Genomic DNA, 13,194 nt, shown 5'->3' on the forward strand with positions numbered 1-13,194 from the left:
ACACCCAAAACCAACCTGATTGTTTTAAGAACTAAAGAAAAAAGCAAAGTAATCAACCAACAGAATTGCAGAAAAAGACAAAATAATTGCAGTTCCATTTTGGGCTCAGAGTATGGAAGTGTTAAGTACTAGGCATGTATTGCTATATTTCTTGAATTTTGTGCCAGCGATGTAAATAGACAACTCCAGAGCTGCCATCATAGCCATTGATTAGGTCCTGTACAACTAGGTGTTTTGAATGTTTTATGCCCTTCAGCTCTACTTAGCCATTCATCCAAAATCTCAGTAAGACCATCTGTAAACTTCACCAGAAATGACAAAAAGGCTTATTGAGATTCTTGATGAAGCAGCTCTGAAGAGAAAGTCAAACAGAAATGGAGGACTGATTATACCAGACAAGACCAGACTTTGGGGTGCTGCCATCACTAGAGCAAAATACAAGAGACACGACATGCCATACCATGATAAACCTACCACACTGACAGCCCTGGTTTTAGATAGTATCTACCACTTCGGGTTTCATGCAGGATGGGATATGCAGCAGGACTGGGGAAAGCAGCTGTGTTTTGTTCTTGGTTTATGCCATTTCCTTTCCTGTCAAGTGAGAAGGGGGACTTTCCAGCTGGCTAGAGCTATTGTAGAAATCTAGAGCTCCCACCCAGGAGGTGGCAGAAAGTTTATGACATGAAATTACCGTTCTCTGTCTGCTTGGAGTGCTTCTTCCAGATACAGGACTCACTGATCCTGATGTGTCTAATTCATCAGCAGAGGACCATGAGGACAATTCCTAAAGTTCAGAAGGAATGGAGCTCAGAAACACAGCAACTAGCTGTTCAGGTAACGAAACTAAAAAAAAAAATCCCCGAGAGAAATCCCAGCAGAGTTGTTTCCAAAGCAAATAAAACAAAGCAGTTAGATTTTGTTGCCATATTTTATAAGACTAAGGCATTACATGTTTTCTCTGTCAGCCCTAAAGGAAAAGAAAAGCTAACAGGTAGATAAAACTTCATTGCTTTAGGTGACACGTTTTCTGCCAAAGTCAATACAGGGGAAAAATCAGTTGCTCTTTATTGGCCTTTAATTACAAAAAGAGGTTGGTCCCACCATGATTTTACTTAAACAGGCAGAATTCACTAGAAGGAGGGAAGAGCTGAGTTCTCATGCCTTCTGTACACTACTAATCCAAGACTTCAAAAAAAAGTTAACTAAAGAAGAACCTTGAAATCTGCCACTGTTGGTGAAGATGTGTGTATAACTCCCTCTCAAATACGCTGAGACACATGATGATTTGAAAAGATTTCGAGTACAGCTCAAAGCTCAGAAGGCACTATGAGAGATTCGTTAGCCTATTACAGAATTTCTTTTATGCTTTTTTTTCCCCTCTTCGACAGAGTGAGCATTATCTTCCTTTCCAGTGACAACTGACACACTATAATTCTCAGTATTGCAACTAGAATAATTACCTCATATACTTTGTCAGTTGACTGAATCAATAAAGGCAGGATAAACAAAACTAGATGTTCAATTATTACTGCTACACCAAATAGAAAAAAAATTACTGTATTGAAAAAACCCACCATATTACAAAAGAGATGTTTACATTATGAAGTGTAAGATTACTTTATGATATTCAAGACTACATGTGTGCCATCTTGCTAAATATTGCAAATAACAGAAACAGTGCAGCCAATGGCACCGATCAGAGAAAGACACTCAAAATAGTGGGAAACATGCCCAACAAACAGCAAGGAATAAAAAGACATGACTTACCAGTTGATGACTTGAAATACCTAGAATTCTCTCTAGGTCTTTAATATGACATGTGACCTCTTTTAAGAGGAGCTTCAGTCTATTTCCAATGACATGCACCTTTTCTTTGGCTTCAAGACAGTCCTTGCCTTCAGCATTGACTAGCAATTGGCAAGACATATCTTGCAGTGATGCCACCTTCAACTGAGACTCCAGCAGTTCACGTCTGATTTGCTGTTGCCAAGGCAAGCATCAGATATTTTTAATGGAAGTTAAAAAAAAAAAAAAGGAAAAAAGCTAGAACTCACAAAACTGGAAATTAATGAAACGGAAAGAAAAGCGAAGCAATAAAAAATTCTAATCTGACAGGAAGATCCACAGCAGTGTAGTGGTTGTCTGACATTTTAAATCGCGAGTTATGCTAATCACGGAAGTGAATAGTGTTCCCTCCCAAAGTAAAGTTAGTTACTGACATTGGTCCCACAGCTGTGTGTTACCATATAACGTAGAATGCTAACCCTCAAGAGAACGACAAATTTGATTAGCTGTTTTTCTGATGATGCGTTTAGGGAGAGAACGGGGTGATTATAGCCCTACCATCAGAAGTCTGTGATGATCCTGCAATGTTTCCGAGTCCAGGTTTGTATTGATAGGCGCAATCTCATTTTTTCTTCTGTCAATATTCTCTAACCAAAGCAGCAAACCATGGCTCATTTCATGGAAATCCTGCAAGTGATGAGTGATGATTTTAATAGTGTAGCAGAAAATTCCAGTCAAATTCAGGGTTTTAGTTTATCCTATGATGGGTCCTACTGGCTAAATAACATAATTTACAAGGAAGTGTAGAATAGTATATTAGAGTACTATTCCAAAGATGACAAATTTAGAAAACCTTGGGGTGGAACAAGCTTCAGATACTACAGGTGTATCTTTCAGGCAAGATCCATCCAAGATTGGATAATGAGCACACCAGATAATGATCTGGTTTTATATTTTTGATATGTGGGATGCTGACAACTTAAAATAAGCACAATACAGACCTGGCACTGCATTAATGCATCCTGCAATGAGCAGCGCCACTCTTCAATCCTACTGCACACATGGTCCCAGCGCACGTTCATCTGAGACAGGCGCTCTTGAAGCTTCTTGCTTTCTTCACTATTGGACTGAGTGAACTCTGAACTGCACAGATTGATGGATAAGATGATTGCTTTGCGGTTATCAATTGCTTTCTGCAGCTCCTTGATGATAAGACAAAGTGAGACGAGGGAAGAAAGAATGGAAATTGGTCAAATGTGACTTTCAGGAGAACCAAGTAGAGAAGGCATGACAAGAATGCAATGATTTGCCATCAGCAACTGCAGAAAGGTACCCTACTGTAAGAGTCTCTTTACTCCGGATATGAGATTTTTGTGCTCACTCTGGGATTCTGCAGATCTTCACTCTTTAACATCTACTAAAATTTTACTGTGAGCATAAACTAGAACAAGCCATTTAAACTTGTAAATTCTTAAAAGCCTGAAGTCATAGTTGAATTTTAAAGATCTGGCTCATGTTTCAGATATTTTAAAGACAGAGCAGGCCCAACAAAATTTGGAGAGATGTAGGACAATTGTATTTAGGTCACAATAAAACTTCCGTCCTCACTTCTCAGTTTTGCTGATAAACACAAAAACCAACATGTTTTCAAGTGGAAACTGCTGTCAACAGTATTTTAAAATAAAAGCTTTTACTGAGGAAAAAGAAAACACACAAAGAGTACAAACAGCTTACTCCAATTTATAGAAGCAGGACATGTATAAAAACTCTGATTTGTTTACATTGGAAGCCACAAAAGAAACCCCACCTCTTTTGGTTTGGAGGGCACTAATGGGCTTTCCAAGAGTGGGTGAGATAAGAAAAGGATTCTTACGAAATGCCCCTTTTTCCACCTACTTTACAGCATTTACTTAAAAGCCCCATGTCACAGTGACCTTTGTAGTACTTATGGCAGCTATATTTGGACTCCAGTGAAGATCAGCATTAATATGCTTTAGATGGATCACTGTTGGAAACAGTCTTTACTATCTGTCCACCTCATCCCTAGCATGGAGTACAGTGCATTTAGACATTGGCTCCCACATTTTTGTGCCCAAGCTTATAAGATGCTAGTAACTGACAGCGAACTTATGGACCATCACGTCTGCAGATCTTTATAGCCGTAAAATATCCAAGAGAGATGACAAAGGCAGCATTCAGATCCTGATGCTTCTGAGATGACAGAAGAAGAAACAGCAGTGTTGCAAAGCAACACCAAATTTTTCCTGTGCTGTACTGGTGACAGCAGTGGGTAGACTACAACCCCTTTGCGCATTCTCTCCTTCCTTCTAGCAAAGTAATATATCCCAGTGAAGCATCTCTTATAAAGTAGCTATTTTGTTACCTGTTTGACTAGAAAAGATTTAACTTAGCCTTTTTTTTTTCCTTTCATCAGCTTGCCTGACTTCAGGAATTATTTGTACATACTGGAATTACAGAATGGCCATAGAATTATTATTTCAAAAATTCATTAGAATTATATAGTAAATGCCAGTGGTACATTTTTCTGCCAAAAGGTGATCCATAAAACCACTTTCCCAATTACTTCATTTGTCAGCAGTAGCCTGCTATGTGCAGAATGGAGCAAACTTGCTGCAACTACTGGCAAACTCTTTAACATCTCTGTTGCACTTGAGTCTGTTTACAAGGTAACTCATGGAAAAGAGAAATAAAACTCACTTTCAGTTTTTTAATTCTGAGCTCAATTGTTTGTATATCAGTACTGAGATCAAGGTGGTGGAGCTTCTCCAGTTCCTGTTCAGTTTCTCCCAACCAAGACCAAATACTATTAAGGTCAGAGTTAAACTGCTGCCATTGCTGAAGGTTCTGCTTCATCCTCAGCTCCTTGCTTAGAGCCTGAGCCTGGATTAATTCCCATCGGTCAATTACACCTGGAATGATAAACACCAAATTCAACAAAAGCAAAAAAACAGTAGCCAAACACACAATTGCATCAGGTGAACCCCACGCAGGACAAAAAAATGCTCCACAGAAACCAAAAAACTCCAACCCATGAAACACCACACTGAAAATTAAGTTAGAGTGAAGAACATGATGTTGGAGAGAAAGAATGAAGAATCTGGATGATTCCAGGCAGCAGGCAATTTTACCACTTTCTAATGTCAGACTTCTATGAACGGAAATAAGTTGATACATACAGGTCTCTAGAACAGGTTATGCTGGTATAAAGATGCCATAAATCAGCATAAATGCAAATTGGATAAGGAATTTGAACATGACTAACTAGCCACATATTTGTTATTATTTTAATTGGTATTTGTACCTATCACAATTTAATACTCACACCTCACCACATTTGCCTAAGCTACTGCAGATAGATTGCATAAATACCTGTGCGAAAAAGAAATAATTTGGGGACTATTTCTTCTTGTTAGTTATCCTGAAATACTATGGCAAAAGGACAAGTTGTATCATTCCATCAACTCAAAATTAAAAAAAAAAAAAAATCAAAATAAAATAGACTGCATGGGCAGCATATCTTGCCAAGCTAAGAATGGAGACATTGCCTTTATAGTCTCTGGAACAAATCCATGTTTTTGCAATGCAATACCTCCTGTTCTACAGGTGATGCTTAAAATCAGCCAGGTGAATACTTCTACCAGGTGAATATAGATTTCTGCACTGTAGACAGATAACATTAGAAGTGAAACGTAATATTAGAAGAAATGAATACTGACGTACATGTTTTGTACAGCAAAATAAGCAATCTTTTTTCACCAGAAAACATTCAACAAAAACGCATTGCAGGAACTTTCCGAAAGGCTTAGGGTTATGTCTCATGATATGAAGGGGTTCTTAAAATGCACTTGTATGCCTCATCTCTCTATAAGGCATATACAAGGAACACTTACTATTCCTTACTATTCGTATTCCATGTTAAACAGAATATGGTAACAGACAGTCATTGAAGTATGTGTGTCATTAAATAACACCAAGTGTTTACTCAGAAAAACTTTGCATGTTTGCTACTTTTCATAATTGCTTTCCATCAAAGAACTAAATGTTACTTACCGGCTGTTTGTGTTTCAGTACTGTTCAGGTTAATAAGCCCAGATAATTTTTCTTCTTCCTCCTTCAGTTTATATCCAAGCCTTTTTACTGAGTCTATGCTTCCACTGCACTCACCTAGTAGCTTCATCTGTGTTAAAAAAAAAAAAAAAAAAAATCAATATGCACTGTACAGGGCTAATTGCATGGAAAACATAAATTACAATGCAACTTCCAAAATTTTCCAAAAGTAGGTCTAAATGTGAAGATTGAAATCTATTACTTTAACAATCTGTCCTGATACTATCAAAGAAATGTATATGGAGATGATAAAGACTTAAAGTATAAATTCAGATTAAATAGAAATAACTCAGTGCTACTGTGACAAATTGTGCTGGATGACTTTAGGTGTCACCTCTTCTAAATGTTAAGACACTATGGCAAAGACACTAGAAGATGTGATAAAGAAAATAAACTTAAGTGTGGAAATATTACTGTGCATCCAAGCAGCTAATCTTTCAACTCTGTCAGTAATACAATTATTTGAATGATTTAGAGAGAGATTTTTCTTCCAGAAAACCTCTCTGTGAAAGCTTTTTAATCACGGATTCCATATACACAACCTTGCTTACACGAATTATAAACACGCATCATCAGCAAAATGAATACTGTGCATGAAGCTGCAAACTCCGCTTTTGTAAGCAGAGGAATGTTAAACAAGGATATCATCATTAGATGGATAAAAACACATGTGAGAAAGTACTTTTGGACATCTGCAAAAATATAATAGGAAAATAAATTCCTTAGAGTCATGTTCCCCTAATCTTATGCTATTGTAAACACACTAATAACATAAACAACAACAGCATGTGGTGAAGGGTAACAACTGGATGCGTGAGGAAGTCTGAGAAGCAGTAATATCTAATTGCTTTTTTGAAACAGCTATACGTCTTTCAATAGCAAAACTAAGCTTGGAGGGCTTATTCGACTTGTGCTCCAAAATACACGCACATATCCTTTGTAACTGGAATCCAGCTCTGGTCCTGTAGGTGTTTTGCTGCGGATGAAATTTTCTGTTTGCTGTATCTGGAAACGACTGGTGTCTAAGGCCTTGTCCAGCTGTCGGATATGTGCTTCCAGGGCACCAGGTTCTCCTGTATCAAAACCAAAAAAAGTGACTGTTACCCAAGTTTTACCAAAGTTTTTTTATTTTTAAATTTTTTACCCAGGCAGAATAAATACCAGGAATACTATCTAGATTAGACAGTATAGTAAAAACGTGGCTGTAGCAGTAAGAGTGGTACAATGTCAAAGCGAACGGATAACCAGTTACATTAAAGGGTGTTAGCGACCTTCAGAGGACAGATGACTATACCAATGAACATGCTTGCCATAAGCATACTATCAAAGAGTCAGCAGTTTAAAGCAGGCTTGCAAACTATTTTGAAGTGACTTTTTCCCTCAGAGAATTCCTCACCTCTCTGAAGGGAAAAGTTCTTGGCAAAGTGTGCTCTAACCTCACTGATTTTGGAGAACGCCTTTCTCCCTTTCACAAACACTCTCAAATAAAGTCTTGTATGTAAAACTCCTCATCCAAATCCATGCTAAAATTAAATTTCTCCTTATTTCCCTTTGTATTAAATCTCTCCACTAAATAACAGTGGATTTTTGATCTACATGAAAGGATCCTATTTGTCTACAATCTTGAGGACTAAAAGCTGTAGGTAAATGCTAAGCAACACTGTTATAATTATATTCTCAAGGTCCATAGATGACTGGAATTCTTGAAGGCCCACAGCAGTAGTCCATGGCTGATTTAGGCAGCCACACTAAGCAGCAAAATTTATAGTATTTTTCCAGTTAGGTGTTTGACAAAAATAATGCTTATAATATCTGTAAGATGGTATTGCTCATCCAAGCAGTTTGGAACTCATACCAATGTTTTTGAAGCACGACTAACTTGCATTTTACTTACAGAGGTCAGCTGAATTCTGTGAGATGAATTAACTACAGCCAGTTCTAATCTGAAGCAGGCTACAGCCTTAAGGACCACATGAGAACCTTCTTATCCGTATTCTATCACTGTGCCTGATTTCCATCTGTTTACAAAGACAGCTTGAATTTGTTCATAAACACACAATTAAAAACATGCATAGAGAAGGGGAGCCTTCTGTCCATCTAATTACAGAAAATGGAGCCTCTTCGATGGTTAATCATTTTTCATACAAAACACTGCCTCACCCCAAATGGACAAAGTGCTCAATATTGCTTTTTCCTCACTACTTTCAAAATTTTCCACAGGTCAGAACACTACATGTGTTTTCCTATATGTACTGCGAATAATTATACTCTTAAATCATAATATTATTTCACTAGTTTGGGGAAAAAATAAAAATGGACAGTGAACATTAGGTCTGTGTCACAGATGCTAAGATTTTAAATGTTTGCTATTTCAAATTTTCAATGATGTCATTATTTCAAAAGAGGAAAACTGAAATAATGAGAGAAGGTATTTGCAAATGCATCTAGTTCCTCCGAAGGAGTCATCTAAAATGTGAAACAGTAGGTTTAATCTTGTGTAAAAATGCAATGTGAAAAAAAAAATTATCTTCTAAGACTAAGATAAAGACATTGGACTACGGTACCTCACCTTGGCATTGTTAACACATGAAAAAACAACTAACCTAAAAGTTTATATCTAAGTAATAATCCAGGCTGTGGCTGTGTTAAAAAAATGAGCGCAAAACCAAACAATTAGGTTTTGATCTGTATCTGTTCCTTCTGCCTTAATCTTTGTAGAAACCACTCTTCCCTCAGAGACATAACAAAGCATTAAGTCCTGTTGAGGGACTCCAGAGAATAAAGACCAATTAAAGTAACCTATTGATCAGTTTAGGCTAATTAGCCAAGGTGGGAGGGCCAATACTTCAAACATCATTGTTTCTTTCATGCACCTAATAATACCTTTAAGCACAGTAGTAAAGCAGGATACTTCTATATTAACATGCCAATGATGCCATGTAAGAAATATTATCTTGTCAGTTGTGAAAAGTATAGCAGATGCTAAAAGAAGAGAAAGAAGTTACGCTTGTGCACCGTGGTATTTGCATCTGGCTATGCTTAGTCTTTTTTGATGCCTACCAGAGGTATTTTTGAGTGCGTTTTCTGTGAGTGTTACATAGGCCTCAAGAGTTTCAGGGATCTCTACATCTGAAAAAATAAAAGCACAGTCTAAATCGACAGCTTAGCAATGGCTGTCTCCTTACAGCAGGAGTCCTTTTCATGGGATGGAATATACAAACTGTTCCAATAGCAAACATCCTTTCTGGAGAAAGAAAAAAAGATGAAGACTGAAATACAGGAAGCCTGCTATGAAGTCTCTGAATACCCAGGCAAACCTGACTCTTTTCAGAGCATTGGCCTGGAAAGCAAAAGACAGCCACAAGATCAGGGTATAATATACCAATACATCTTCCCCCACACCTGGCTGCATTTTGGCACTTACTCATTAAAATTTATTACACAGAACACACACGCTTAGAAACAATTTCCAACTTCACTGGAGGGCAAGACGGAAGATTGCACCTCAGGCTAAACACTCAGTTGCTGGAGTCTTGCCTGGGTAAGGACTGAGTTAGGATTTACTTCACTTGATGATTTTGTTTGCATATCTCTCCCACAGCATTTCTTCATCCGTTTGTTCTGCACTTCTTGCCACATCCAGTATTGTTTCTTCTAGTCAGAATAACTTATGACGCATTGCTGTTACAGATGACATCTCCCATCTGGCAGGCCACAAGCACAGAGACACAGCCAATTCCCTGTCATATCATACACGCCTTCACGATTTTCCAAGGCTGTAGTCATCTAGGAATCTCCATCACTGTGTCTAAGGCCAGAAGGCCACTGGAATCACTTAGGGAAAGCTATTTAAAATCTTCAGGGGCTATTTAAAATACTTTTCCATGAGCATCTTGGCCAAGCAATCACACATGTAACATTTGCTTCTTTTTACTTGCAGAGAACAGGACACCCTATTTGCCACCATACCTGCTATACCAGCTGCTCCTCTCAGGTAGAAGTCCTTCTCTTGTCCTCCATCTTCTTCCTCAGAGTTCACTGCCCGTGAAACGGCTGTCTCCAGGTCTCTGCTAAGGTCGTAGTCATGATCCCACTCCAAGGGAATGGAGTCCACGCTCGCAGGAGTATCTCGCCCTGATCGCTCACTTCTCACCGGCTGGGAAAGAGGCAGCGAAAGGTTGGAAGAGGGGTGCGGGGAGAGAACGCTGTCCGCAGATTTGTCATGCCAGTGTATGTCAGAGAGATCTGCTGATTCATCCAGATCCACCTCTCTGTCAGAGAGGTCATGTTCGTCATCTGTCAGCTAGAAGCATAATGCAAACAGAACCGATCAATGAAGCATGCAGAAGCACTGCATGGACAGCCTGGGTCAGTGAAATCAAGCAGCATTAGGCAACAGTCATACTGATGGGGTTTCCCTTTTGCACTCGCTTGCACTTCCCCTTCATTATTTTACAGTGCACTCAAAACCCAGAGAAACAAAAAAATTTGTAATGCCCAGCTCCTTTTCATTACTTAAGGCACCACAGTGTCTCACATCAAGCAAATGTCTCCAGACCTTTTACCGATGCCACTGCAATGCAAACACCAAGTTAAAGAAAACTCTGGAGTCAAGTCACAGGAAGCGTAAGTGAACGTCTCTCGTTACATTCTTTCATATTTTGAAAACCCTGGGTTCTGTTCTTTTCATTCAGTAGGACTTGAGCTACCAAAAATCATTTTGCTCTCACTTATTCAGCTGTCTGTTTAGTTGTGGAGACAAATTTCCTTCTCTTCTGATGAGGAGAATCATTACATCATTGTTTTCTAAACAAGACAGAACTCACTCAGCTGCCAATTAAACTATCTGACAGAGCAGGGAGATGTTCTTATTACCACACTGCTATCTCCATTAATAAAGTTTTATAAATCTCCAGTTTGCATGAATTTTCATGATGATTTGCAAAAATTCCAGATCTGGTGAGTTTGCTCTCTGAACAGGACATAAATAGCATACAATGAAGGGAGGCAGAAGCTGTGACAAAATTAAATCACAGGATTTTTGGAGAGTTACAGAAGTTTCATGTCAGTTCATTTCAACATCTTTCTCTCTCCTCATTCTCTCCCTTGTAAAATGGCAACAAACCAAACAAATACACAGATATGTAAGTATACACACAGGAAGGCGGATGAGTTTCTTGTGATAGCGTTCCACGCGTCCAAAGACCTCTTGACAGTAACGACGCAGCTCATCTAGTTCTTCTTCAATGACAGCTGCATCCATGGGCTCACTTTTCTCAATGAGTTGCTCACCCTGCACAATTATCTGCTCAATTTTGTTGTTGTTCAGAGAAATTTCTTGCTGGAAAGCCTGCATAAAAGAAAAGCCCATGCTTTTTCAGCGAAATTAACATTACCACAACTTACATTATTAAGGATGCAAGTGTCTTAGAGTTTTTCAGCAAGAATGGTGTGGGTAACAAACAGGAATCATTCCAAACGTTCTGGTATGAACAACAACGAGCAATTAAATTTAGCATTCCATAGTCTTTCTAGCCAAAAACAGTGATACTTCATGGTTTACCATCTCATTCCTCACTTGTTGTGTTTGGAAAGAAAGCTCTTTTCGGAACAGGCCATGCCCGTGACCAAATGTCTAGAATGAACACTGATGCTAAAGCTAACAAACTGGACACTCAGTCGGCAAGGAACGCAGTGGCGGCAATGGTAAGTTCAGTGGCAGCGAGACCCGTCAGGAGCTGGCAGCTCTCGCGAGCGAGGCTGACGTGGCTTGGGGATTGCCAGGAGCAGTCGAGGGAGATTTAAACGTCCCTCAGGGAGTGCTTGTGGCCAGGCCATGGTGCGTCAGTCAGGGTGCAGCACAGCAGTTTGCGACGGAGGGTGTGCAGGCAGGGCCCTGCAATCTGCTTGCAGGCCCTCAGCCCAGGGAAGTGCTCTAGGTCTCTGCCATAATGATGGGCACTCGCCTCAGAGCCAAAGCCAGAGTTCCCGCAGAGAAAGCCCTTGTGATGTCTGACGCTTACACCCAGCTGGAAATGGTAAGGAAAGAGGCTTCAGTTCACGTGGTAGGCTGCAGTGAGTGCCCATACCCTTCTGGAGCAAAGGTAAGTCCCTGCACAAGACGTGTGCTGGTTGAGGATCTGTTATGTCAGGTGGTAGGAAACACCGTGTAGTATTATCGGAGCAGAGATGGAGACAGATAAGTGGTTTCAGAACCATGCTCCTGTAGTGGACACCACTGAGAATGACCCACAAAACCAGGACTCCGATCCAGCCTCCACCCTCCAGCATCACAACCAAAATCAGACACGAAGTTTTAACAACTATAGACACTCAGAAGCATCGTCTGCAAGGACAAACTATACCAGAGCACACAGCAGATGCCGTAAAAAGAAATGATGAGTGCTCGTGGTGGGTGACTCTACTAAGAGGCACTGAGGCGCCCATCTGCCAGCCTGGCAGGGAGGCATGTGAGGTATGCTGCCTTCCAGGAGCCAAGGTCCAAGATGTCGCTGAAAGGGTGCCACAGCTTGTAAAGAACACTGACTACTATCCTATCCACTGTTAAATCTTTCATGTATGCACAAATGACACCACAAGCCAGAACCTGGGCAGAATTAAGGAAGACTTCAAAGCCCTGTGGGTGCAAGCAAAAGGCACTGGTGCCCATGTTACCTTCTCCTCCATTTTACCAGTTGGAGGAAAGGGGGCAGCCAGAAACAGACGCATAATACAAATCAGCTCCTGGCTTTGTGGCTGGTGCTGTCGTGAGGGTTTTGGGTTTTGTGACAACAGGACATTCTTCAATTACTATAACCTGTTAGGGAGGGATGGGACCCACATGCCTAGAAGAGGCAAGAGAATCTTTGGCAGAAGGCTGGCCGACTTGGCGTGGCAGGCTTTAAACTGACAGACTCTGGGGGTGGGGTCCAAAGTCACAATGCTCAAGCCATTACAACCAACTGGGGAATAAGCCAGGCCAACCACAGCAGTGACAAATGTTCCTTAACTGCCTCCCAAGTTGAGAAAGAGAAGGCCAACCACCTTAAGGGTGGGTATGGCTATGGTGGATCCTCTTTCACCTCTCTAGGGAAACTGGCACGCTTGATTACCTCTCTGAAATGCCTCTAGACCTATGCACACAGCATAGGGAATAAACAGGAAGAACTAGAGATTTGTGTGTGGTCGCAGGGCCACGATCTCATTGCAGTTACAGAGATATGGTGGGACAGCTCGCAACACTGGAATGCTGTCATAGATGGCTATGTACTTTTTACG

The 13,194-nt window shown here is 40.1% G+C and overlaps 1 protein-coding gene across 18 annotated transcripts in view; it reads right to left on the reverse strand.

Moving 5' to 3' along the window:
- The window catches only part of SYNE1 (spectrin repeat containing nuclear envelope protein 1), a 319,742-nt gene that overhangs the window by 9,351 nt on the left and 297,197 nt on the right, over positions 1-13,194 (reverse strand). For 13 of the 18 annotated variants that reach the window (XM_075413801.1, XM_075413802.1, XM_075413805.1 and 10 more), the window contains 10 exons: positions 11,075-11,266; positions 9,886-10,219; positions 8,977-9,045; positions 6,847-6,989; positions 5,860-5,986; positions 4,507-4,718; positions 2,790-2,990; positions 2,347-2,475; positions 1,771-1,983; positions 695-787 (listed from right to left, as the gene is read on the reverse strand). In XM_075413801.1, the coding sequence (XP_075269916.1) occupies positions 695-787; positions 1,771-1,983; positions 2,347-2,475; positions 2,790-2,990; positions 4,507-4,718; positions 5,860-5,986; positions 6,847-6,989; positions 8,977-9,045; positions 9,886-10,219; positions 11,075-11,266 (1,713 nt within the window). The remainder of the gene's footprint in view (positions 1-694; positions 788-1,770; positions 1,984-2,346; positions 2,476-2,789; positions 2,991-4,506; positions 4,719-5,859; positions 5,987-6,846; positions 6,990-8,976; positions 9,046-9,885; positions 10,220-11,074; positions 11,267-13,194) is intronic. The other 5 variants (XM_075413815.1, XM_075413814.1, XM_075413806.1 and 2 more) reach the window with 2 other exon arrangements.

Source organism: Opisthocomus hoazin, chromosome 2 (assembly GCF_030867145.1).
Source record: "Opisthocomus hoazin isolate bOpiHoa1 chromosome 2, bOpiHoa1.hap1, whole genome shotgun sequence".
In the NCBI taxonomy this organism is placed as follows: Eukaryota; Metazoa; Chordata; class Aves; order Opisthocomiformes; family Opisthocomidae; genus Opisthocomus; species Opisthocomus hoazin.